The sequence below is a fragment of the Rhipicephalus microplus genome, chromosome X (genome assembly GCF_043290135.1).
Source record: "Rhipicephalus microplus isolate Deutch F79 chromosome X, USDA_Rmic, whole genome shotgun sequence".
In the NCBI taxonomy this organism is placed as follows: domain Eukaryota; kingdom Metazoa; phylum Arthropoda; class Arachnida; order Ixodida; family Ixodidae; genus Rhipicephalus; species Rhipicephalus microplus.
Window position 1 is genome coordinate 69,324,462 of NC_134710.1, and position 26,363 is coordinate 69,350,824.

The 26,363-nt window shown below is 42.7% G+C and overlaps 2 protein-coding genes and 1 long non-coding RNA gene across 5 annotated transcripts in view; 1 reads left to right on the plus strand and 2 right to left on the minus strand.

The window, feature by feature from the left end:
• The window catches only part of LOC142775599 (uncharacterized), a 34,887-nt gene extending 19,049 nt beyond the window's left edge, over positions 1–15,838 (minus strand). The window contains exons 1-4 of one of the 2 annotated variants that reach the window (XM_075877087.1): positions 14,088–15,831; positions 11,787–11,923; positions 11,627–11,691; positions 745–7,774 (exon numbers count right to left, since the gene is read on the minus strand). In XM_075877087.1, coding sequence (XP_075733202.1) covers positions 7,497–7,774; positions 11,627–11,691; positions 11,787–11,923; positions 14,088–14,381 — 774 coding nt within the window. In that variant the 5' untranslated portion in view covers positions 14,382–15,831 and the 3' untranslated portion in view covers positions 745–7,496. Of the gene's footprint in view, positions 1–744; positions 7,775–11,626; positions 11,692–11,786; positions 11,924–14,087 lie in introns of those variants that run through there. The other variant, XM_075877086.1, reaches the window with a different exon arrangement.
• On the plus strand, positions 2,695–12,903 carry LOC142775600 (uncharacterized). Its single transcript, XR_012886812.1, has 2 exons — positions 2,695–2,805; positions 11,388–12,903. It is a non-coding gene; the product is annotated as an uncharacterized LOC142775600 (long non-coding RNA).
• A 298-nt stretch (positions 15,839–16,136) lies between the features above and the next one.
• LOC142775598 (uncharacterized) overlaps positions 16,137–26,363 on the minus strand; it is a 70,787-nt gene continuing 60,560 nt past the window's right edge. The window contains exons 5-7 of one of the 2 annotated variants that reach the window (XR_012886810.1): positions 25,279–25,352; positions 20,371–20,754; positions 16,137–16,243 (exon numbers count right to left, since the gene is read on the minus strand). The gene's annotated coding sequence lies outside the window, so the exon portion shown is untranslated. The remainder of the gene's footprint in view (positions 16,244–20,370; positions 20,755–25,278; positions 25,353–26,363) is intronic. The other variant, XR_012886811.1, reaches the window with a different exon arrangement.

Below are 26,363 nucleotides of genomic sequence, written 5' to 3' on the forward strand. Positions count from 1 at the left end.
ACGAAAATACAAACAAAAACACATTTTACATAGATATACAGTAAAAGCTTATTTATTCAGAAAATCAAATAATTTTGTTGTGTTTAATGGTCCTGAACAGCATGTGTATTGCTTTAATGGCATTAAGCTCTTGTTGATTTGGTTAGAAGTGGCCACAATCTCGTTGATTCAGAAGATTTCGAGGTTGCGTTGTGTGCTCGATATGTGAGACATTAAGGAATAAAAATCGGTTCTCTGGACAGCGGAAACAGCCGCGAGTTTCGAAGAAGCCTTGGTCCCCACCCACAACCATGTTGTTTGTACACAATGAGATATCGACTCACAGCAAGTTGCAGAATAAGACGCAGTATCCTGTCATGTTTACATTGGGAACAATATTGCAAATGACAGAAATTGGGGCATTTGCACTGCTCCTATGCAAACTAATCACTGAATTTATACATTCCTCAAGAAAATGAATGTTTATGTCATATAAGTTTAACGATTATTTTGTATACTTTATATAATTCGGTATTACGATAATTCAGACCATTTTTCTGGTCTTGTGAAGTATGAATAAACGAACTTTTACTGTATGCTCTTACAAGAAAGAGGTTGAGTATCTTGTCGTTTGTAACGGAGTTCACTTAAAAAAAAAAACAGACTTACCAAATTTCCCGTCATGAATGTTATGCCACAGTAATAGAGCACAAGGTTTTTATAACCTGGAAGTGCTAAGCACGTGGCCACTGATAACGCAATGAATTGAAAGCAAGGCAAGAGACTTGTCTTTTTTTAATTTTATAATTAAAGCAAACTTTTAACAAAATCATACTGTTCAGTGAAACCAGTACAAAGAGTATGGCTTGCCAGCAGTTAGAATGCTGACGATAACAAGGCGATGATGATAAAAAAAGTAACCTAAAAGCCACACTTGAGAGCAAGGGAACGAATTGTTTAACTTGCACGAGCAGGCTTTCTTCTGGCAACGCCTCACAGCGCGAACTTTGGTGGCAATGTTGATGGTAATGCAGAAATGTTTTGACAAAGCTACTACCAAAAAAAAAAAACACCAGTCAAACATATTGCATTAGGATTTCACAGAATAGTACATCCAAGATCAGGCATCATAGCATAAGCGGTGAAGCAGGAGCCTAGGCAATAGTTTGCCTTGAGGGAGGCCTGATCTTCCAATATGTACATATACTCGTGTACTAATTCCAACACCTCTCCCCCCCTCCTGACTGCGTTACGCCGTCAAGCAATGCAGCAGCATTTCAGTTAAATGGGCAAAACGTTGAGTGCGATAAGCCACAGCAAGTACCAAGAGCGTAGCGTTTGCTTGCTTATGTATATAAGCACATACAAATGCACACAGAAACATACATAAACTATGGTTAAAACACTCCCAAAAAAATTTCTGGCTAAGCCCCTGAAAAGAGCTGACTTAGCCTGCAGTTAGACTGGCTGGACAGTCCGATTTCGAATATCGGTAACTTCATAACATATGCATTATATTTGTAAAATAGCAATAACATCATAGCTTGAAAAAAAGCAGTAACAAGGCGCCCTTGCAACCATCATTTGAGATTTATGATGAGAGTTTATAAATGCCGAGAATCGTGACATGTTGGCAACACAGACACACTATCACTTATATTGGCACACAAAATTTTTAACAAGAAGACTCTCGCAAAGTCACAGTGCGGGCATTTCTAGCACAGCATCACAAACATAGGGTCAAGTTTCCCAATCCGTTGTCTGTGCTTAGAAGATGTCTAGCAGTATGCACCATCAGCAGTTTACGACAAGGTTCTTATGACTATGGTGAAACACACAAAAGCTTTCAATGTAAATGAACAAAAATGTATTGATTCTCGTTAACTGTAAGCAATGCTTGACGTCATTTTCGTTCAGCACCAAGAACCTGTGCAAGATCAAGAAAGTGTTACTATAATGGTCAGCAATGCTACCATAATACTGTGACTATGAAATGGTTCTAAAAACCTCTTTTGACCCACTGCGCTCAAGATCAACTAGAGAAACACAAAGTGTGGCCTGTGCAACCCCTTGCAAACAGGCAGACAATCTTAGAATGCGAAGCTTTGCCCTGGCCCCTCAGAAAGTTGAAGAGGAAGAGCACACCTGGTAATACAGCAGCAACTTTCTCGGAACGCGAATCCTGGAACGCATGGCACGTGGTGCGGCTAGTGCTGCAGCCGTGTACCGCCGTAGCAGATGACACAGCTCAACACTAAACCCCTCCTCAGGTGTGTGTGCATGCGCAGGCTCCTACTGGCGCGCTGTACGAAAATGACGTCGAGCATTGCTTACAGTTAACGAGAATCAATACATTTTTGTTCATTTACATGGAAAGCTTTCGTGTGTTTCACCATAGTCATAAGAACCTTGTCGTAAGCTGCTGACGGTGCATACTGCTAGACATCTTCTAAGCACAGACTCCGGATTGGGGAACTTGACCCTATGTTTGTGATGCTGTGCTAGAAATGCCCGCACTGTGATCATTTTTGAGGCAGCGGCTGTGGCAAGTGGTTCTTGGATCCCATTCTGATTGCTTCCTACTTGCTCTGCAGCTATCTGGATACAGCTGTCTTTAGGGCACGTGTGCGGCTCATCAACTGTCAAGTCCAGTGGCCTGTGAATCGCCTACATCTACGACGTCATCATTCGAAAGAGGGCGCCTACTACCGTGACGTCACAAGGATAAATAACGACGCTTCCCGTGGAAGTGCATCATTTTTGAAACAGCGGCTGTGGCAAGTGGTTCTTGGATCCCATTCTGATTGCTTCCTACTTGCTCTGCAGGTTGGTGTCCTTCTTTCTGCTCATGTTAGTGTGTTCTCTTTTACCGCAGCTGCTGCCTCCCACTGCGTGTTTATCTTAGTTTGTGTAATTGCTGTCATGCCAACCAACGCAGAATTGGCCAAAAAAAAATTGAAGCACTTGTCTTTGGTTCGCTCTAGTCTTGATACCCTTGCAAATGAACTAACAGCTAAAATTAAAGAAAAGCTAGCACAGGAAGGACTCGGGGAACATGCGTTCCTCAGTGATAGTGTTCAATTTCAGTGTGACAGTTTCGACTCTATCAAAACAAAGCAGGATGAATTGAAACTAGCTAACAAGGAACTAGTTGCGCAAAATGAGGCACTGACTAGAAGGGTTGCGGAGTTGGAGCAATACTCGAGGCTCAATAATGTTGAAATCAAGGGCGTTCCGGTCCCTCAGGGTGAGTGAGGACTGTGCGGCCATTGTGATGCAGATTGGCGAAGCTATTCAGTGTCCTGTCACGCCCAGCGACTTTGACACAGTTCATCGCATTTCAACGAAATCAGATGAACAGAACATTGTTGCACGGTTCTGCTGCCGTGAAAAGAAAAACGACTTCGTTCGTAAAGCGCGTAAGACCCGTCCGAACACTTCTGATGTTGGCTTCTCCGGTAGCTCAAGTAGGGGCAATCTATGCCAATGATCACCTGTCTCCAGAGAACGAAAGATTGTTTGCTAAGGCCCTAACTCTGAAAAAAGCGCACAAATGGCAATTTCTGTTGATAGACAATTGCCAGATCAAGGTGCAGAAGTGTGGTGATGGCAGAGTATATCGCATTATCACAGACAGTGATCTTAGCATCTTTTCATAGCCACTGAGTGCTACGCCCATTTTTGTGCTGAACACTCGTTCACTTTCATCTTATCATCATGGCTTTGCTATCCCCTGACGAGGCTAAACATATGCTAGATGATAGTAATCGCTCCTTGGTTCATTTCAACGCGCGTAGCCTTCCCAAAAATTCGGATAATATTTATAACTTTATAGATTCACTCGTGCATTCTTTCTCCATCATTTGCATCTCTGAAACATGGCTCTGCACTTATGACGTCAATCTGTTTGGCCCGTCATCGTACGCAGCTGAGTACTGTCACCGTTGTTCAGACAGCTATGGTGGTTCAGCAATATTTATCGCCCCAGATCTGTCCTACACCCGCCGACAAGATTTTTCCTTAGGCATCTCGCATTGCGAATCCGTGTGGATTGAATTAGATCATTCTTTTTTAAACGATAACAACGTTATTCTGGGGTGTATTTACCGTTCGCCTTCTTCGAATATGAGGAATGCCATTTCTCGCCTGGATACCATTCTGCATCAGTTATCATCTGAAGGCAAGCGCGTTGTCTTAGTTGGAGACATCAACATCAACTCGCTTAACACAGACAATTGTGCATGCACAGAATATAATGACTGCTTCAGAGGATACGGTTTTGAGTCTCTCATTTTATCTCCTACTAGATGTCCTATTTCTGGTGCTGCTTCATTGCTTGATCATGCCATCTGTAATTTCTCGCCCTCTCTCTCTGCAGGAGTAATTGATGTGAACATCACTGATCATTATCCCATATTGCTTGCTTTCAACGTCGTGAAGCCATTTGACCCACCCACGCGTGTTACTTCCGTACTTGACCAGGAATTGTTTTTCAATGCCATTATCAAAACTGGTTGGTCCAGTGTTACGTCCTTATGCAATGTAGACCAGGCATTCAACAAGTTTTCTTCCCTTTTCCTTAAAGCCGTAGAAGAATGTACTAAAACAGTCAAATGTAAAAAGAGGTACAAATATTCTAAGAACCCATGGTTATCTCAGCGACTGCTAAGAAGTATGCGCAAAAAAGATAACCTGTACAGAAAAGTCAAAACACAACCATTTAATACTGCTTTAGTTTCACGCTATAAAAAATATTCGAATGTTCTTTCGTGTCTCTTGAAAAAGGCCAAGAAAAAATATTATGACGACCAAATATCTAGAGAAAAACATTTAACACTGCTTTAGTTTCACGCTATAAAAATATTCGAATGTTCTTTCGTGTCTCTTGAAAAATGCCAAGAAAAAATATTATGACGACCAAATATCTAGAGAAAAAAACAACCCTAAAAGACAATGGCAACTTTTAAACGATTTTCTAAATGGATCAATACATAGTTCACCTTTGCAGAAAGTCATATATAAAGGCGTTACACATGATAACCCTGAAAGTGTTGCTGATGCTTTTAGTAATTATTTTTCCGAAATTTTTAGTGAAAAACATAGCAGTTCTTGCTGTAATCTACAATGTTCTAATAATTTTTTTCTTTTTCCCGTGAGCCCTGATGATGTTTCTTCAGCAATCAAGTCTCAAAGAAACCAGCCCTGGTATAGATAAAATCTCAGAACGACACTTAAAACTTGCAGTAGACATTATTTCTGAACCACTTTCTATAATTATAAACCTTGCGTTCAAGCATGGCAGTTTCCCTACTTCTCTAAAAATAGCTAAAGTCCTTCCGACTTTTAAAAAGGGTGACAAGCAATCTACTTCTAACTATCGCCCCATCTGTATTCTTTCTTCACCGAGCAAAGTCATCGAAAAACTATTAATAACTCGGCTAAACAAGTACCTTAATAAATTTAATATACTGAATCCCTGTCAATTTGGCTTTCACGCTGGAAGTTCTACAAACCTTGCTATTCTTTCCCTATAAGACTTCATCAAGCACTCCATAGACGCAAGATTTGTGGTGGGGTCAGTTTTTTTAGACTTCACAAAGGCATTCGATACCATTAATCATCTCATTTTATCCAAAAAACTCGAATCATACGGTATTACAGGTCCATCCCTCAAATTTTTAAACAGTTATCTCCTTAACAGAAAGTATACTGTTTACATATCGGGCTCATTTTCTTCTATTAAAACAACAAATCAAGGGGTTCCTCAAGGGTCATTACGGGGATCGTTACTTTTTTTACTTTACACTAATGACCTTCCTGACATTATACACATGGCTCACTGCATTTTATATGCTGATGATACTACTATTTCCATTGCTGATAGATGTATTGACGTCACACATAAATTAAATGCTGTACTTTGTAGCGTGTCAAAATGGTGCCAGGAAAATTTCTTAATTATTAATCTAAATAAATCTAAGTTTATGGTTTTTAGATCAGCTCAACGCAAGTTAACTTCCTCACCACAGCTCACAGTTTACTCTCATTTGATTAATATCGGCGACAGTGTATCTTTTCTGGGCGTTCACCTCGACGCTAACCTTAACTTCGCTCTACATATTGCTCACATTAGAAAAACGGCAGCATTCAGCATTCGTGCATTCCTCAAAGCTCGCTCATATTTTTCTCATAAAGCACTCCTTTCACTTTACTTCGTATTCAATAATTCTCATATCACTTATGGCATTCCATCATGGGAGAATACTTACCAGTGTCATCTTTCATCAGTACAACATCTACAAAATCGAGCTATTCGCGCTAATTTTAACTGTTCTCGCGCAGAAGCGCCGCTACCCTTCTTCAATGCAATAAAATCTTAAATGTTAGCTATCCATTCAGGTTTAATCTAATTATGTTGCTGCATAAACAAATAAGAAATCAACTTTCTGCTAATTTCATTGATCCTAAGATTTTAGTTAATACTAACACAAGCAGGTTTGCGGCTATAATAACATTTTACTTCCTATCATCTTCTGTTTTCTTTACTATCACCATATGGAATAATTTGCCCACTTCACTAAAATGCAAAGTTTCTTTAATTTCATTTAAAAACTCATTAAAAGAGCACCTGTTAAGTATTTGATCTATCTTCTTTGTGTTGTTTTATGCTGTATTATTTGTTTTTTGATTTCATGACTTTTTGTTTTCATTCTGCTTTGTATATTTTTGTTTCTACGATTCTAACAGCTGCTTGTGCTTTTATTATTTGTAATCCTCACCTAGGGTCGGTCCCGTTGCAGGCGTGTACTTCGGGACCCTCGTCTGTATATTTTACTCCCTGTAACATCCTTTTATGACATGATAATAAACTGATTGATTGATTGATTGACTACAGTCTAAATCACAATGTCACACGCTCTGACATTTCTCCGTAAGCGTGAAACAGGCTACATTGTGTGTGGAGCTGTTTCAATAATGACCAGCAGTGCCTCCACAACATTGTTGCTTATGCTCAATTGACAAAGATTATGTTTCTACCGTCCCCAATGAAGAAGAGGTAAAGATGCTTTTTCAGCTATGTGTTCTTTTTTCGTCGTCTCGATCCAGGGCATTGACAATGCGCCAAACCTCGTGCTGTGCAAAGTTCATCTTCAGGAATTCCGCCGCGCAGGTCGTGCACGAAGTCCACGTCAGTGCCACATGCGGGAAGTAGTTCTGCACGCACAATCTAATGCCGTAGCTGTCCGTGCTCAGGCGTTTGAGCCTCGGCATCCACCCGATCAGCCTGCGAACTTCCTCGGGTACTATGAACAGCGCCAACACCGACAAGTCCGTGAGGATGGTGAGCTGCTCCATGGCCGGATGGATCGGCCGCTGGTACGCGGGGGTCCTCGGCCCTCCGATGTATGCCGATGCGATCCACTCGGCGTCAAGGTAGAGGTCGGTGAGGCCCTTTGCAACGTTGAGGGGGGTGAAGAACGCTTCTTCCATGATGGAGTCACTCAGGGCAAGAGATTTCAGTTTCGCAAACGAGCCGGGTCAGATCGTCTCGTCGCCGATGTCGCAGCCCAAGAGAGAGGCATTCGATGTTTGGGCAGTGATTGTTGATGGTCGACAGACGCACGCCTTCGAAGTATTTGATCGTCAGGTGCGTCAGTGACAGTATTCGCAGTACATTGCTGAGGTGAGGGTCGAAGGGGCACCATCCATTTTGGGGGCCGTACATTATGGAAAGGCGCTTGAGCTGGGAGAACCTCGTTATGCAGGCGAGAACCTTCTGGGATGAAGTCGTCAGCTGCACCAGGTGTTAAACAAAAGATTGCATAGTTGAATATCTCCGAAGTACACATCGGGCTTATGAGTGGTGACAAAGAGCGAGGCTTTGGATTGATCTGCAGCCCTCGATCGTTAACTGACAACTGCCCTGTAGGATTCAATCCTGGTCGTGATGGTTGCATTCTGACAAAGAAAAAATGCTATATGAATGAACACTTAAATTTGAGAGCACGTTGAAGGACCCCTGGCATTAAAAATTTTTATTAGGACTTTTTTAATGTAATATGTAGTTTGTTGTCTGGTGATCCTTAAAATTGACTCGTAAATCTACTTGTGTATAGTATTATAGCTAGCAATATTAAAAAAAGACTAAAAAAGAAAAGTTTCTGTCAGCATTTGTCAATGTTTAAGAAAGTTTAAAACGCCCATATTATCAAGAGCAGTACTCTACTAACCGAATTATTCAGGAAAATACCGTATTTACTCTTGAATGAAAGCACTTTGTTTCTAAAAAAAATCAAAACAAAGTTGGGGGTGCGTTTAATATGCGCGGCAAATTTTATGATAACTTTTTCGAGATGACCAAAAAATGTAATAAAAAAGTTAGGTCGCCTAGCCTTTTGCAACTGACATACACGTACACTGTTTGGAAACAGCTTCTTTAAGACTTCACTGATCTTCAGTCGTTCATGGCGCTATCTTCTGCAAGTTGTACTTGCGTCACCCGCGCACACCATAAAATCGTTTTGTAGCTATCTTTACTCCCTTAGTTTAACCACAACAGTGGTATCTGCTGTGACCTCGAGGGACGCCCAGAAGCGTGCACTACAATGCACTTTGCCAACTTCGTGGCGACCTCGCATGACGACCGTGACGACCTTATTGACATTCTAGCAAGTAGCCAACATTGCAGCAAGCTAGCCCCGAAACATCAAAACAAACTGCCGATTACCAGATTAATAACAAAGTACGGCTGCCCCCTCGCTGTCCACATGAAAAGTTACAGAAGAAAAGGTAGCCTATATCTTGCGTTTCTTGAAGTATGCGCATATAATAAGCATGAAGAGCAAATTGCAACAGAAGGGAGGAATGGGGGGGGGGATACTACGATGTTGCGGAAATACAGTAAAAGCTCGTTATAATGAAGCAGGATATAATGAATTAATGAATATAACGAAGCAATTGTAACTCCCCTTGAAATTCCCATAGACACCAATGTATTTAAAACATCGTTTTAACGAAGCAAAACTTTTCCCACAATAGATTTACTACAATAGCTTTTCCCACAATAGATTTACTGATTGTTTTGGTATACATCAATTCAGTATCTTATAGTGCACAACGGTTTACGTCTCACCACGGCTGCGGTAATTAAAAACTCGCGTCTTGCGCTTTTCTAGAGCCGCCTGCAAACGCGTGTGGGAGTGAGTCTTCCTACCTCCCCTTTCCTCTGGAACTAATGAACTCGCCTGCGCAGCAACTCGCGCGATCGTGCGCGTGAGCCAGCCTCTCCTCTCCTGTAGAACTCGTTGACCCGCTCGCGCATCTGACCTTCTTCTATCCTTCATAGAGTTTCCTAAAATTATCTAGAAGGGACTCTGGCACTGCGATTGTTCACCGACCATGGGAATGATGGGTAGTACACACGTTTGCCTAGTCTTCGTACTTGCGGGCGGCAAATGGTATTTGCGGCTTCGTTTATTGCTGGTTACGGTTTTGTTTTGAAGGAAAGAACAAACCCTTTTGAGCTTTGTGACCCGATTCGAAATGGTAAGACTAAAGGAATAAGGTTGTGAAGCGCAAACGCTGAACATTTGCTAAAGTTTTTTTTTTTTTTTTGTGAAAAAACATCTTTAAGCCATATGAACACACACGAAGCCAGAAGCAGGCCAGAAGTACGAAAATTAGACAAATGTGTGTACTACCCACCATTCCCATGCTCGCTGAAGCTCCGCGCGTTGCAGCTCCCATAGACACTAGCACCAGAGTTCCCTCGAGTGTATATTAGGAAATTCTATGCTCTCCTTCAGCTACACGCTGAGGCCTCGCGTGCCGCCGGGGCATCGAAGCTTGTGGCTTTCTTCCTTGGCGTTCGCTATGTAAGAGCAACACCACCTCTATCAGTGACTGCCGCCAGACACGAGATGGACAACGGCAGCGGCAAACGTCAGCACAAAAATGTAACCATCGAGCAGAAGTCGGCAATGTTGAAAACCGTTGAATCTGGAGTCAAGAAAAAAAAGTGAACGAAGATTTTGGCGCTGTCGCCAGTGGGTGCCGCGGCCGACCAGGCTATGGACCAGACGCCGTGGGACGCTCTCTTTGAAAGGCGTTGTGCCTCACTGCGTCACTTTCTGCATGCACAACGGTGCCGATACTGACGTGGTTGTAACCGAAGAGTTATCATATGCGAAAATTGTGCCCGCGGTGACGGGCGTGCATGACGACAGTGACGAATGTGTGAACACCTTGAAGCCGAATGTTAGCGAACCCGACACCCACGCAAGCGCTGCATGCGACAGACCTGCTGGCCGCTTCTTTCGTGCAGACGATGTTGGCGAGGGTGGACTCGAAATAGCAGCTGAAAACGCAGTCATCCGCATCAGGAAGAGCCGGCAAAAGTCTGTGAAGGATTATGTTTCTTCGAAGTAATCTTCCAGCTGGTGTCCTCAATTTGGCAGAAATAAAGTGCATTGTTCTTTATTATATTGCTACTTTCTTGCCTTCCGATGGCCGTTTTTCTCTGTGCAGTGGGCTACTGTGGTATTTGTTGGTGAGTATACTTTTGCTTGCTGGCTAATTGTCGGTAGATATCGATATTGGCTATAACGAACTAATGCAGTGATCCCACTGAGGTCTGCCGATTTGGAGCAATTTTCGGAGCAGTCAAATTTTAGTTTTGGAGCCCTTTGGAGCTAATAATCAGGCAATTAGGAGCACCTTGAAGCAGGAAAATTTTACCTTTGGAGCATTTTGGAACAGGTAATCTTACTATTAGAAGCATTTTACAGCAGTAAAATTTTAGTTTTAGAGCAGGTAATCTTATTATTAGGAGCACTTTGGCATAGGTATATATTGATAATGGAGCACTTCTGAGAAGAAAGTACCTCAAACACTTCAACACTTTCGTGACCGCGAGAAATTTAGCTGTTCTAGAGTAGTCCAGCAAACTTTATTTTTTTTATGGCACGCAAAGTTACTGATGTTAATGTTTATGGTGTCAAATTGTACAGCTAGGAGTTATCTTTCAAACACGGTCAGTTTGAAACCACAAATCTATTAACAATAGTACGAAAAAAATCATCAAACGAAAAACATTGTAAATATGAACAGATAAATTTCCTAGAACCATCAACACTACTCCGAACAGCCTAAGCATTAAAAAATCAAAATATACATTTTAAGCACAAGGAGCACGCACAAATATCCTGTTAATATAAGTGCTGTAAATACAAAAGTTTTTGTGTACATAAAATAACACTACACGTAGTGTCTTTCATGCCAACATGCTAAGCAGTTTCGCGATGCGGTAAAATACAGGTTAGCTACGCATATTTAACAGAACACTTGCTTTTTGTTCAACTTTTTTTTGTTCATAGCATACTTTACAGTTCCTTTTTTTTTTTTTGAAGGCGCCGTTAGCCTTGAGGAGCGTTTCGTGTAGGAGCATCAAGATAGACTGTGGGACCTCCAACAACCGTCTCTCTCGCTCTACGTCGACTTCTGAAAAATATGCGTCAGACATATTTATTTGTGCTTTTCCATAGCTCTCCAATAACTTGGACAGTAAAAAACAAAAAGTCGACAACGCTCACGGAGCGCCGCGTGGCACTACGTAACGCAGTTCCAAGGTTCACTCCTAGCTGCCTACACGTTTGAAACTGCACTCTCTGCGCTGCCGCCGGCAAGTAGTTTCGCCCAAAGAAAGTGGACGCCCTGCAAACAAGAGCCCTAACCTTCAGAACACATCGAATCAGCTTACACTGACGCACATCGGCAATAACGCGACCCGAGCACAAAGGTAAACTCACCGGTGGACGACCACTGATGTTCCAAGGCGGTTTGACGAACTCTCGTCGTCCGCGCTGAAATCGGAAGTGTCAATGTCGTCCTCCGAGCCTGTGCTGTTGTCATCATTTGAATATTTCAGCCCAAATTCACGAGAATCCTCCGAAATTCGCCGTTTGAATCAAGCGGTCACAGGTGCACGGAAAGCCTTTTTAAATCACTACATGGTGAAAAAAAGAGAAACACAAAAACGAAACTGATAAACTGCTTTATCTTTTACACGTTGGATAGCGCAAGGGGTCCAAAAGCGTTCGAAACAGGGAAAATATTGAAATTGTAAACATCAAAAACATACCATCGATGAAGATAGGTGCGTTCACTAAAGTGCTAATATTACATGAATGCTGACCTAGAACAAAGGATCTTTTTAGATTGAAAAAGGCTTCAAAACTTACACGTCGTCCTTTTTACCATCTCAAGTTTATTAACAGCGGAGAAAATATTGGTAATACATTTATAAATTACATATTACTGAATTTTGTGCTGAAATCTCTGCACATGATGCCACAAATTTAACGCGCATTTTTTTTTTTTTTTTTTGCTCTAGCGATATTCGCTCAAAGTAATTTCCCGAGACTTAGTACGTTAAGTCTAGAGCAATCTCAGAAGTGAGTTTACATTGTTTTTAAAACTTAAGAGCTATGTAGGACCTAGTAAAAAAACGTCAAAATTTATAATGTCATGGGAACCGATCCATTATTGCAACTATGTGAAGCCACTCGAATTTTTTTTGCACGTTTTCTTGCTTACCGAGAGAGTTCTCGTGACAAACATGATGATGGTGGAATTATGAAAGCGCAATTTACTAATCTCGAGTCTCATTAATTCGAACACGCTTAATTTGAACTTTTGGTTAATTAGAACTGACGCTGTGGTCCCGTCAAACCTGTAATTGGCCCTGTATTTTGAAAACTCCCTGTAATCTGAATGCGCAAGCACTTGCGACGGTTAATTCGAACATACCACGCCCCGAAAATGTTCTCAGCGCCACGCCCAATCCAACGGAGGCACCTCCGACATCTAAACGCTGCGTGCGAAAAAGGAAAATAGGAAAAGGAAAGGCTGGAGCGGAATGTTGATGCGGGCAGTTTCGTGATCTTCGCTAGCTGTGTGCTTATCAGCTGTGATGTCTCTACACTCGCATCGTTAGTGAACCTTGCTGTGGCACATAGATAATTAAAACGAGTGGGGACGTGCCCTCCGCAGATAGAAAAAAAAAACCATACGGCACGCGGAAGTGGGCGAAAGGGGGGAGGAAGCGAGTTGAGGTGGCCGAGATGGGGCAAGCGTATTAATAACAAACGGAAGAGATTCAACGGGCAAGGAGGCGTCATGTGTCAGTTAGCAGGACTGCAGCGGATGAATGTAGAAGGTGCGCTTATTGTGCGTAAAGAAAGAATGCACATTTTGACGACTGAAGTTGGGGGTGCATTCCTCGTGCGGGTAAATACAATATAGAAGACGATCTTCCTCAGCTGCGGGGCATTTTGGTATAAGTTTGATGTTAAGAGCCTCAGGTACAGCAAGTTCACTAGTACTCAAACTACTAAAAAAAATACGCTTCAAAAGAAGAGAATGTCTGGGTGTGCTGCTTGTTCATCGTTTTTCATAACGGTGAAAACGTATGGTAAAAATTGAAATAAGGTGGGTCCTCTGGTATGTGTTTTTAGGGCATGACGTACAAAAAAATATGTGACATGAGTGCTAACGACAAAATGTTTATAGAAAAAAATGGCTGGTGTTAATAACAATAAGAATAATATGTGGGTTTTGACTTCCCAAAATCACGATATGACGACGAGAGATGTCATAGTGGAGGGCTCCGGAAATTTTTACTGCCTGGTGTTTTTCAACGTTCACTGCCATAGCACAGTACACATAATAAAAACGGGAAAGACCAACGAGCAAGGAGGCGCCACGTGTTCGTATGTGGGACTGCAGCAGATGGATGCAGAGGGTGTGTTTGGTACATGATAGAAAAAAGAATTCCAAATTTTGATGACTGAAATCGGGGGTGCATTTATTATGTGAGTGCGTTTATTATGCGAGTAGACACAGTAAACTAAAGATAGTATCAATAGCTCTGCATCACTAGAAGACGTACAAATTAACATTATAGAACTACCTTAGCTTTTTTACGACAAAGTGCTCAGCGCTTTGTAATGATTTATCAGACAATTGGCTGCAGTCATGAGTAGATAATTAACACGTTTATATGTAACTGATGCTCTGAGTACAGGTTGTGCAACTGAGGCACGATTTACCTGCAACCACTCCAGCTTCGGATTCCATTCGATCGCCTTCTCCATGCATGGCAGGGTGGTGCTGTGCATCGTGATGACATTTCGGCATGGTCGCCGTAGGTACGAGCCCAGTGTCAGCTCCCGACGGTCGCCGAACAGGGGTGGGAAATGCGGCGACCGCCTTTTAAAATCCTCCGCAACCCTCAGCATCTCATCCAGGGGTGCGTGGACTTCAGACAGGTGTGTGAGAGTATGATGCAATAAATAATTATGAAAAGGCTTTGGTATACACACGAATAGAGACAGCATCAACATGACCAAGTCAACAAGAATGATGCCCCATCTTCTCCAAATTACGCAGCAGCGGAGGGGACGAAGGAAACCCTGCTTAGGCCAATTTTGTAGCAGAAATTAATTTACGCAGCTCATGAACTGACTGATGGTATTCATTTACCATCACCAAGTCAGCTCTATTCATAAATATCAATTTGATGCCCAGGCCCTACTGGCACTGTGTGTACCTGAACAATACTATAATTGTTCTGGGTGATATCATACCTGTACTGCTGCTGATTGTTTGAAGACACTCCCATAAAAGCCGTAAACTGTAGACTGTGAATACAGTAGACTCTGAGTAAACAGAAATCTGTTAAATGAAAGGGCTGCTTGAATGGAACAACTTCCTCTGATATGATTGGTTTCCCACTTGATTGCTGCAACCCACTTCACCTCTCAGTAAATGGAACTGCTGTTAAATAGAACACATTTTCCCAGTCCCTTTAGGTTCCGTTTAATGAGTCTACTGTAGTTTGATTTGTTGTGCAGTCATGGTGATGGCACTGCGCGTTACTCAGTGGATGAAGATTCAATGTCACTATGTCATTGTCAGTAATGCTTTAAGCAAATCCTTCCAGATATGCGTGCTTGTGTACAACTCATTCACTCCGAGTGCGGCTCCCTAATAAGAGCTTTAAATTTTTGTTTTCACGCCACACAGCCGTTTCATACTTCGCTGGCACAGATGCCAAGAAGCGATCAACATGCCTCGCCTATTTCTTAGCAATGACCAAGCTTGGTGACGACTGTTTTAGTAGAGTAAAACTTCGTTAATTTAGAGTCTGTGGGACCATGAGAAATCTTTGAATGAAGCGGGTTTTCGTATTAACAGAACATAGAAAAAGTGGCATGCAAGGAACTTGAAATTATTCGAAGTAATCAGGGCTGGTTGTTAACTGTGCTGGCTAGTTCGCGGCCCCAAGGGATATGTTTTCCAGCAATACCTGGTCTAAATTTCGCTTCAAACACATGGAAGCAGTGGGCCTCACTGCTGCCACCGAAAAAAAAAGAGACGCTGACGTGATCAGCTAAAATGTGTGTCTGCAGAAAACAAGATATCTTTACTGCAACAAGGTAGTGAAACGAGGGCAGAATGTCACCAAGGCCAGCACGTCATGATGCAATTTTCAGCATATTCTTTATGGTAAAATAAATTAATATAGTAATGGCCAGTGTGGCGAAATTTGCGATGTGTTTTGGCTGGAAAACATAACCATTGAAACTTTCGTACCGAATGTACGAAGTGGACGTTGCAGGCAAGAACTGCATCAGCAGTGCAAGGGTGTAAATTGCTGGAGCAACCAGAAATTGGAGGTTCGCATACATCACGACTTACGTCAGAATGTCTTTTATTAATTTCGTTATATTCCCAGAGAGAATGGGTAAATTGGTTCCCCTTTAAAAAGTTGTCAGTTTTAAAGCACCCACATGGCTCATTATCGATACCGGGGCTTGGGTGGACCAGCCCATGTTTCGTAGAAGGCGTCAATGTGAAAGGTTGCTCTTATGCCAGGACAGTTTGTGAGCAGCATAAGCAGCGTGACGGGGCAGAAAAAGAACTCCTCGGCGCCGATGGCTGGTGTGGAGCCCCAGACCTGGACGAGGTGCGATGTGAGAGGCATGTGCGGAACTTGAGTCGTACTCTCCGTCTGCAGCACCAGGTCGTGGTACAGGATGAGCCGGGTGACCTTGGAGAACCAGTACACGAGGTCTACCAACCGGTCCCTGCGTGGCCCGAGTTTCTTTAAAAGGCGTAGCACTGGGCTGGATGCACAGCTGGGCCCTGGGGGCCAAAACTGGCTGCACTCTCTCGGTGCATGTAAAACACTGAGACGCTCTCACTGCAAGGTTGAACCCAATTTATTGACATTTGTAGTCCTTGAAGGCACACTAGCACCATTTAGAGACATCAAAAAAGCATCATTTTTATGTTTTGCTATGCATTATCCACACTCTCCGCACAATGAAGTCCGACAAAACGTCCGACAACACTGATTTTAAGGTTTTCATCGCTGAGCATCCGCAGGGCAGCTCCACTGCGATGGAAATCATCCCGATGTCCACATAATGAAATTTATTGTCTCGTGACCTATTATTATTTTACACAATTAGCAAAATAATTTCAATGTCAATAAACAGGTAAATATGACACTCAAGTCATCAAAGTTAATTGCGGTAACTGAATAATTAGCACCTGAAGAGCTTCACAATGACAAAAGGCCTCTTTTCGTCAGCGATCTATGAGCAATGCACGAGTCACCTTCGCTGGTCATTTTCAAAACAGATGCTGCGAAAAATTTGAAATGGCTGCCTAACTAAAAGAAATTGCCAAGCACGTGCCGTTATCCGTTAAGCAATACATGAACTTGCCTGAAAGCGAGTGAGCCTTTAAAATGTACAAGGGGGGATATTATCTCAAGTGGATAAGCCAGACTAATACGAAAAGGATACGGGTTAAAAGGTCACTAAAGCGAAACAAAGGATCAGTTTATATGGATAAACCACACTCTAAAATCACTAATGACATTATTTACCCATCATAGGCTTACCTAATAGTGAAGAAAACCGACGTGAAAGTTTGCTTATTAAATTTGCCACTAAAATTCTCATGTACGCCTGACTCCTGGATTTAAAAATATATATTTTATACTTTTGAGACAATGGCGTAAGGATTTTTCATAAAATTAAATGTGTTATGCCTCTAGCCCCCTGAGCAGATAATGTAGTATGGGGGGAAAGGTCGAAAGTTCCCAGCCCACTAACCCATGCATTTCTATGGAAGCGTGGCTTCGGAACTTTTGAACAGGACTGCACATTTTGACAGATTAGAAACTGAACTACGTAGGCCCTAGGAGAGGCCACCAAATCTATGACGGCGAGGTGATCGATGCGGGAATTCCAAGGTGGTGCTTCCACTGGCATTTTCATTTTAGCATTTTCTCGCTTACAAAACGTCTTCTTGCTGCAAGCATTGTATTTTAATATAGTGAAAGAATAACTTGCTAATACTTTAAAACAGTTCTTTTTAGTGTCCCTTCAAAAGAGGAAGTTGAACTTTACAAACAATTGAGAGTTTTAACATATCTAGTATGCACAACGGCGATAGTATATCACAGATACCGAGTGCTGGCAGCTATACCTTACAGTGCTTCAAAGAATCACAATGTTCTACAGACATATTCTATACTTCTGCAAGTGCTCCTAAAGAAAACACCCTTTACAAAGGCAACGTGTTCACGGTTGCACGATGGCCCAAAATGTCGACTGTGACATGACGCTGCTGAAAACAGCCAGAGCACACCACCTGGCCCAACCTGTATGAGGAACGGAAAAACTTCCCGTAATTTGCTGGCAGTTAGCTACGGGGCCAAAATGATGCTCACTCATTGACATGCACAAGTACAGATATTTCACCTCGCGAACCTATTTATCCGCATTCGCCTTTCTTTCCTCTCAATCATGTAGCGTTTTTCTTCCGGCCAGTTGGACCAATAAACCGAAACAACTGCTACAGTGATAACGCTGCCTTGCCCCCGCCTTCTATTTCTCACAGTTTCGCAATCTAAAACGTTATTTGCTGACCTGAAAGGACTTCGCACTGAATGTTGAATATTCACAGCATATGCCATCCTTACCATGGTTACCTATGAGACACAACAACGGGATTATGTGCACAGCACTAAAGTTGACATAGGACGGAGATTGAAGCAAAACCTGCTGATTAAACTTTACTATCTTAAAGGGGCCTTGAAACACCTTTTCAATTAACCATGGAATGAACTCTCTGGAAGAGCTTATTGTCTCACGAATTAAACGGCTCAAAAATTTAAAAAATCCATCTAGTGCGAGTAGAGTTAGAAAGATTCGTCACATGTAGCGATTGCATTCGCTTCTCTCGTCCCGACGGAAGCGCTGGAAGCTAAGCAGGAAGGCATGGCAGGCGCAAAAAAAAAAAAAAAAAAACTTCACGAGCACTTCTTGACCTTGAGTACTTTTTTCTTTTTCTTCGAATGCGCGGCTTTTTCAATGTGATCGTGCGCGCACGCGTGGACAAGTCGCGGCCTCCCGCGGCAATCGCTGTAACGACCGAGCGCGCCATGTTGAAATCAGCCAATGGTTGATAGATGGGCTTACAACGAGTGATTTTTGGGCTTATTCCGTCATTTGTCGAAAGAAGAAGGAGCAATGTTTAGCTGATAATTTATCGTGAATTCCAGGCCGGTGCTGCGCTGTAATATTTGGCTCGGGTATTGTCAGGAGCCTCTACTACCGATCGGCAGCGCTTTCTTACCATGCTCAAAAAGTGTTGCTGGGCCCCTTTAAGCACACGAACATATCCCCTTCGAGTGCAAATTATGATGCACTGTCTATTAATGAATCAAATTCACGTACACTGAAACCTCGTTATAACAAAGTTAGTTTTTACGCGAAATTATGTTTGCTATATCCAAAAACTCCTTATGAAGGTTTATTCGTAATACTATATCTATTGCAAGACTATTTTTCATTTACTTCTTCATAACCGATATTTCGTTGTATCCGCATTCGTTATATCGAGGTTTAAGTGTAGGATAATTCCAAGGCACACAGCATTAGATTCCAAGAAAGGAAATGAAGCAATGTGTTGTTTTGTATAAGTTCCCATAAATATTTGTAATTAGCATTTAATTAAATATTTATATATACTAGCAGTCAGGTTCTATTCTGACATAAAACAGTGAAAGGCTGTGTTGAAAATGTGTGCGCGGATATTTTGTGGCTGTGTTAATTTTGTGAAAGTAATACTTTTGATGTTGGTTCCGGAAGGTAGCACATTGAGCAACCATGGGAACATTGTAGTGCCTTCACCAAAACAATCGGTTAGTCACACAGAGCACACTGAGATCAAGTCAAGACATGTTGACTATAGAGGTTAGGTTGTCTAATGAGCAATGTATCTTGATCCCTTTTCGCCCCAAGTCGACACAACTAACGTAAACAAGATGGGTACACAGACGTAGCCACCGCTGCTAAAGGGCCTATACATACGCCCAAGTGAGTGAGCACTAGCACAACAGCCACACACGTTTATAATGATAACATGGGCCTACATTGTGAGACCGTAGTAAATCTGGCAAAGTTTCGCTGACAGTCGGCGCTTGTCTCTGTGATTTGTTTCTGACCACTTTTTCACTCCAACAGTTCCACATCTTGCTCCAATAATAACGTCCCACTGTGATAGGAGGACGACACCATGCACTGGCAATCCCAACTAAAGGGCTACAAAGTTTTGCGGCCGAGATAGCCTGTGAGATCGATTCCCGTGAACATGCGTATATCATCAGCAAACATCAACTGCGAATATAGCTTGGAAGGTATTTTGAATCAATTTTGAACTTTGTGTGAGCGATCGACTTCATCGCTCTACTGACATTCTCAAAGGGGGACCCTTGGGAACCCCCCAGTTCTCTCACGTTACCGCGCCATAGCAAGTTATGAAGGCCGCGGCGCACGAGTTGAACATTTTGTGTTTGATGACATTGCTGCCCCGTTTACTCTTTGAAAAGCATTCATGATGCGAACCGTGCAAAAGTGGGTCACAGTTCTGCGTGCTGACATGGTAGAGCATTTCACAAGCTAGGTGGTGAGTTTCACCCGGTGGCTCGTTGTACTTGAAACAGAAACTGGTAAGTGATAACAAGCCTGTAATTATTTATCTGTCATGTGCTGCAGAAAAAGAAGTGTATGACTAACAGGTTCCTAGGAACACTAGCAGCAAAAAAACGCTAGGCAAAAATTTTTGTGTCAGTATCCCTTAGGTACGACGATTGGGATCAAGTTTCTCAGCCATCGTTAACTCTCTTCTGCGGTTTGTGTACAGGAGCCAATCACAATAAAAAAATTCAGTCCGAACCAGGCCTGATCACGACGAAAAGTTCCTGTGTAACACCAATGTAAGAAGCCCGCACCACAGTGAGTGCAAGCTTACCTATTGTGCACGATAATCAGCTCCGGTGACTTGAAGACGACATCCCTCGCAGCAGCAAGGAATCCCTTTGTCGACTTCAGCTCAGGCAAACCGGAGAATAGCACCGTGGAATAGCACTGCTTGGCGAGGAAGCCTCGGCAGTTTGTAAGATCTTTTTGACACATTGTGAGTACAGATCGGCCGGTGTCCACCGTAAGAGGCTTAGGGACAGAGTGGCCGTTTGGCAGTGGCTCCTTCAGCTTCAAGACGATGAGATCCTCGCCATTAGTGAGCTTGTCAGGCTCACCGATGTTCTAGATGGCTTGGATCATGTCTTCCCCATAGCTCATGGCTGATAAGTTGGTGTCAAGTCTTTGTTGAGGGGCAGCTCTAGTTTTCTATTTGCTATGAGGAAAAAGAAAACATGCATAACGTTACATGAGTTATAGTACAAATTTTTTAAATGGGCAAAAAGTCTGTCCACGCTTCTTGCGAGACACAGCCTAACACTTATCAATCAACACATATCAATATGGTGCTAATGTTGCTCTCTAGATGTTGTAGCTCATATTTCTCAAAATGGCAAGAAAGTTTTGAACATTTAAATCTTGAACTTGGAGTAACATGTTCAAGGTGTTACAGAAACGCTGCTACTCGGTGCGCCACTGGCGAAACTGTATTGTCATATTGGGATCAAGTGGAATCGCTTCGACAGCACGGAGCCTTTGTGGTACAGTAGCCTGGTCATAGCACAAAAGTTCTTCGTGTAGAAATTTACAGTAATAGGTGATCTGAGGTCAGAACCCTTTCACCCCCCTATTTACGGACATACCGTCACGTGCAAAGCCACACAGTCATCAATGGCCAGCACTAGCAGAAGCGTAACCTGGGGCTACAACCTTAGTCGTTAAAATTGCTTCTTAGCTAAGTCTAGCTTGACCGACTTGTCCAACAAAAAGTCTTACTCCCAGAAAGACAAGCTGCACAATTATTTGGAGTGCGTCCCTATCGAGAAAATGGGGCCAAGCAACGCTTGATTTGTGTGAGACAGGCCAACTACTTTCTTTTTTTTTCTATTGCATTGCACAATGCCCCCTCCAATCTTGCTCTTATTGGAACGTCATTCCCGTGCTTAGCAGCACAACACTTCCGTTGCTACGGACTAGATAGATATGCGAGGTTTAACGTCCCAAAACCACCATATGATTATGAGAGACGCCGTAGTGGAGGGCTCCGGAAATTTCGACCACCTGGGGTTCTTTAACGTGCACCCAAATCTGGGCACACGGGCCTACAACATTTCCGCCTCCATCGGAAATGCAGCCGCCGCACCGTTGCTACGGACTACAGCGATGGTCATGCGTGAAACAATGAATTGCAATGATCAAATGTGGTAACGCGACAATACAAGTGACTCCCATATAACATTAGATTGCCACATCAGAAGGACTCGCTCACTGAATTTAGTGCCGACCGGTTGTGCCCCCGCGATCTCCGACGACAGCGCAGCTCTGGCTGAGCGACTCGCCCTCCACCATCTCCCGACGCCGTGAAGCTCTCGCTGAGTGGTGGCCCGTCCTCGCACTCCAGCGAGCGTGTCCATCTTTCATATCTTCTCCTTATTTCTGTATGTGGGTCTCTCTGTCCCAAACTCTATCCCTATCCCTTTTAATCTCTCCTGACCCCCATCCCTCGTGAGCCACTGTTGAGGTGTCGCATATGATGGAGACAGTTACGGGGCTCACTTTTATCTTCTTTTCTCTCTTTTAGGAATCACTTACACACATCAGAAAGGACAAATGGCCAGAAAGTCCACGACTAAGAAGGCCTCAATAGGATCTCGTAGCAAGTTACAGAAATACGGTACGCAAATACGGTAGGGCAGTACGGCAGCGCTCTTACTTTCACAATGCGTCCCCCGAACGACAGGTTCCTCGTAACCAATGCGTAGGCTGACAAGCTACAACGAGGCGTGACAACCCCATAGTAACTTTTTGAAAAGCTGTTGTGCTGTTGAGGTGCCTTCACTGTCAAAAGATCGATGACCGGAAAAGAAGGAACGGTAATACCGCTTCTGCTTTTTTGTAATACCGTACCGTATTTCCGTAGCTTGTTAAAGGGCCCTTAAAATTGGAAACGGCCCATACAACTGCACGTGATCAGCGAACCATCGAGGGCCTCATTTTTTAGTACTCCCACGTGTCCGTACACACCACGCTGCAGGGTTTTAAGCGAACCATGTCACCACCGTTACCACCAAAATCTCATAACTCATAGAAGCTTGAACTTACTCAGGCAAGGTTCCTTTTGGCGTTGCATAAGTTTCGCGTTGCAACAGGCCATGATGAGTGCGCGCGCGCGCATTGGATTGGCGATCGGCTAGTGGCCTCACCTCATAGAGCTAAAATTCAGACTCTTGGCTAGAAGGCACCATACTATAACCATATGACTATAACCACCATAACGCTGACTTTTTGGAAAGCTTGCTTTGTTTCCATCACTTTTCAAGAGGCGCTAAATATTTTAATTGAAAATATTCATAATATTGCAATATAAATCATACGCCAGTGTGTTCACCCGGTATAAACAAAGCAAAAGTGTGATGTTTATAATAAGGATACATTGATCATTTATGTGAATTGCTGCGTGCAAAAAAAAGGCGTTTTTAGTTTCATTACTAGATGACGCGACAATCGTCGTACAGTAGTAAATTGACGGGTAAATACTTGGAAAACAGCAGGGGGTCAAATCAAAAAGAACTATCGGTTAAGAAGAAGGTGAAGGAAACGAAGACTGACATGTGGAGAATTATGATTAAGAAGTCCGCACTAGAGATTTATCGAACTTTTGAGCAGGAAATCGCCAAGGAAAGGATCTATGATAATACACGGGGTAGTTCGCTACTGTTTGGGGCCAGGACGGGTCTACTGCGAACCAATACAAATCGGGCCAAATACGAAGGGGTAGACACAGTATGCAGTGTGTGTGGAGAGGGAGAGGAAACTGCCGAACACTTGATAATGTTCTGTAAAGGGCTTCACCCTATAGTTCAGGATGATGGCGCAGAGTTTTTCAAAGCACTGGGGTTTAGAAACAGGGAGGGCAAAATAGACTTTAAGTGGCTAGGACTAACTAGAAGGAGGTGATCTGACTAGTGGCTAAAGTCAAGACGCGAGTGAAAATTAAACCCTTCACTGAAACGTACCAGTTCTCAAGTTCACTATTTAAAGGAGAAAAAAAAGATAAATCTAGTTTTTGGTTCGCTAAGTATTACGGCTAGGTAGCGTTAGCCGCCGCCCGATCTAACGGGTACATCCCACGGAGCCTTCCTCCATGGGAGAGGCCATAACGCACGGAGGGGCCTCTCCTATATTTTTCCTTCCTCCATGCAATAATAGGTTGGCAAACTAGGATGGGTCGTCAAGCCACAGCGTTTCTAGGACGACCCTGAGGCCACACAGTGTAGCCAAAGACAGTTATGAAGGGGCACAAATATTCAAGCCACACGGAGTCCGTGGGAGAAGAAATCGACGTAAGCACAAGGGCCGAGCTAAGTCAGACATAGGCTATATCAACATGCGGGGTGGCAGGACTAGAGTAAAGTGGGAAGAGATAGAAGAGCAGTTGAGGCAGGAGGAGCTGATGGTATATGGGGTTGTGGAGACACACCTTCGGGACATGGAGCAACCACCTTGCAATCTGGACTACGTATGGGAATATTGCAATAGAATAGCAGGCAGCAAAAAGGGGGGTGGAATTGGTGCATTTATACATAAAAGTATTGGTTGGCGCAGAGTCAAGCAGGGATGCATGGAACATTTATGGTTAAGAGGGGAAGTAGCTGGGCAGATGACGCCGCTTGGTTTGGTGTGCTTGTGGATGGGAGAAAACATTAGAGGGGAAACCCAGGCAATGGTGGAGTGTATATCAAAGGACATTCAGGAATTAGGAGGAGAGTGGGAGATAATAATACTAGGAGATATGAATGTGCACATAGAAGATATAGATGGGTATACTGACCCAACCGGCAAAATGATCATGGATATGTGTGAAAGGCATGATTTCATCATGTGCAACAATACTATGAAGTGTGAAGGGCAAATAACATGAGAAGTAAGAAGGCTGCAGTCAACGATAGATTATGCCCTGATGTCACAAAGGATGTATGATAGGCTCAGGGGAATGCACATAGATGAATGTGGCTCCAGAAGTCTGGGTAGTGATCACAAACGTATCAAGCTAAGTTTTGGAAGAACAGTGAAAGTGGGAAGGAGACAAGATGAGCAACTACAGGAAAATTTTTATTCAGGAAGGCAAATAGAAATAGCTACTAAACAAATTGAGAAAGTAATCACTGAGGATACTAAAACAGTGTGGACATACAGGAATCTAATTAGACTGTTTGAGCTAGAGCTTGCTAAGGCACGTGACAAGTCACCCCAGAAAAGAAGACACAAACCAAAGAGTTGGTGGGTCGAGAATGTCAAGAGAGCCATAGCAAAACGTCAGGAAGCCTCTTGGGAACACAGACATGCTAAGCAGCGGGGTGAACCGACAGATGATGTTGAAAGAAAATGGGACATCTTTCTAAGCTCTAGAAGGGAAGCATCCCTCCTGATCAATGAAAAAATTAGAAAAAAGGGGGTCAGTGGCTGGCAGAAGTACATAAAAAAGATAAAAAGGCAGCTGCGAAATTTTGGAACCATCTAATCTCCCTAAGAAATGAGACTAGCCAAGAAAGCACCTTTTGTCCAGTGCCTACGAACAAACCTTAAAAATATGCGTTTTGCCCAACTCGGCACTTTAGTGGTCCCCCTCAACCCATCATATAAGGGCTCAATAGAGCACTACTTTGGGTTAGTTGGTACAAGCTTCATATATGTAGCAGAAACAAGGGGACACTCATGAAGGCACAAAAGTTGCACCTACCCGTTTCGAGAGATTTCTTTTTTTTTCTTTGACTTCCACAGCATACATCAAGCACCATAAAGGCACAGAGACCTCTGAAAAAACATTGTAGGTCTTACAGCTTGTGACTTGGTTCAAGACTGACTGTGCATTGACAGTTGATTCAAGGCGATTTGATACCATGGTAGATGAATGATTTCGTTGGAAAGGGCCGGATAATGGTATACATAACTTGTCAAAAAGAACCAAACATGCACCCTTATAATGAGGAAATATTGACATCAGTGCGACATTTGTTTATGTATGCCAGGCTCACTTGTGGTTGGATTGTAATTGTAGAATATGCAAATTTAGTTGTTTTGTGTTATAAAATATGTCATACGAAGATGTGCACTGCATTTTTCACTAGTTTGATGATACGTATGGCTTTTCCAGAATTGTAAGTTTGTCCCGTAGGAGTTGATCATAGTCCAAAATTTTTGAACAAGAAATGTGAAGGAAGTTTGCTTAAAAATTTAAAGTTCTTTAGCAACATTACGTCTAAATGCATACTTATAAGCATTCAACTAGTGTTTTGTGGAGTGATACAGGCATTTTTTTTTACAGTTGGATATCCAATTCAGATGGGCACTGTGCTTAGAAGCATCAAAATTCGAGATAATACAGCAATATAAACTGCAACTTTTCATTATATTTCTGGAGCTTTGGTGGTGAAAGGTCTATATTCTTCTGAAGCAAACAGTTTTCAATATCCAGTGTAAAAACATGCAGTTAGTTTGCTACATATGTAAGTGAAGTTTATTATTATTTTTATAAACCTGTGCAATTTCTTTGAAGCATCTGCTCTGGGGGTAGAAATAATCAAGGAGTAGCCCAAGGCTATGTCCTCAGGCTGCTCTTTCACAGACATATGAAAGACTTTCCACTTAATGTGTTGTCCAGTACAATATATGTCTTTTTGCAGATGGTGTCGCACCAATAACATTCAAAAGACAGCTCTACTCTCTAGCACGACCTCCTCCTAATACAAGAATGGAGCGGCAAATTGTGCCTGAATGTAAATAAGATGCTCCCCTGAGTTTTTTCATCAGTGTCATAATAATGTA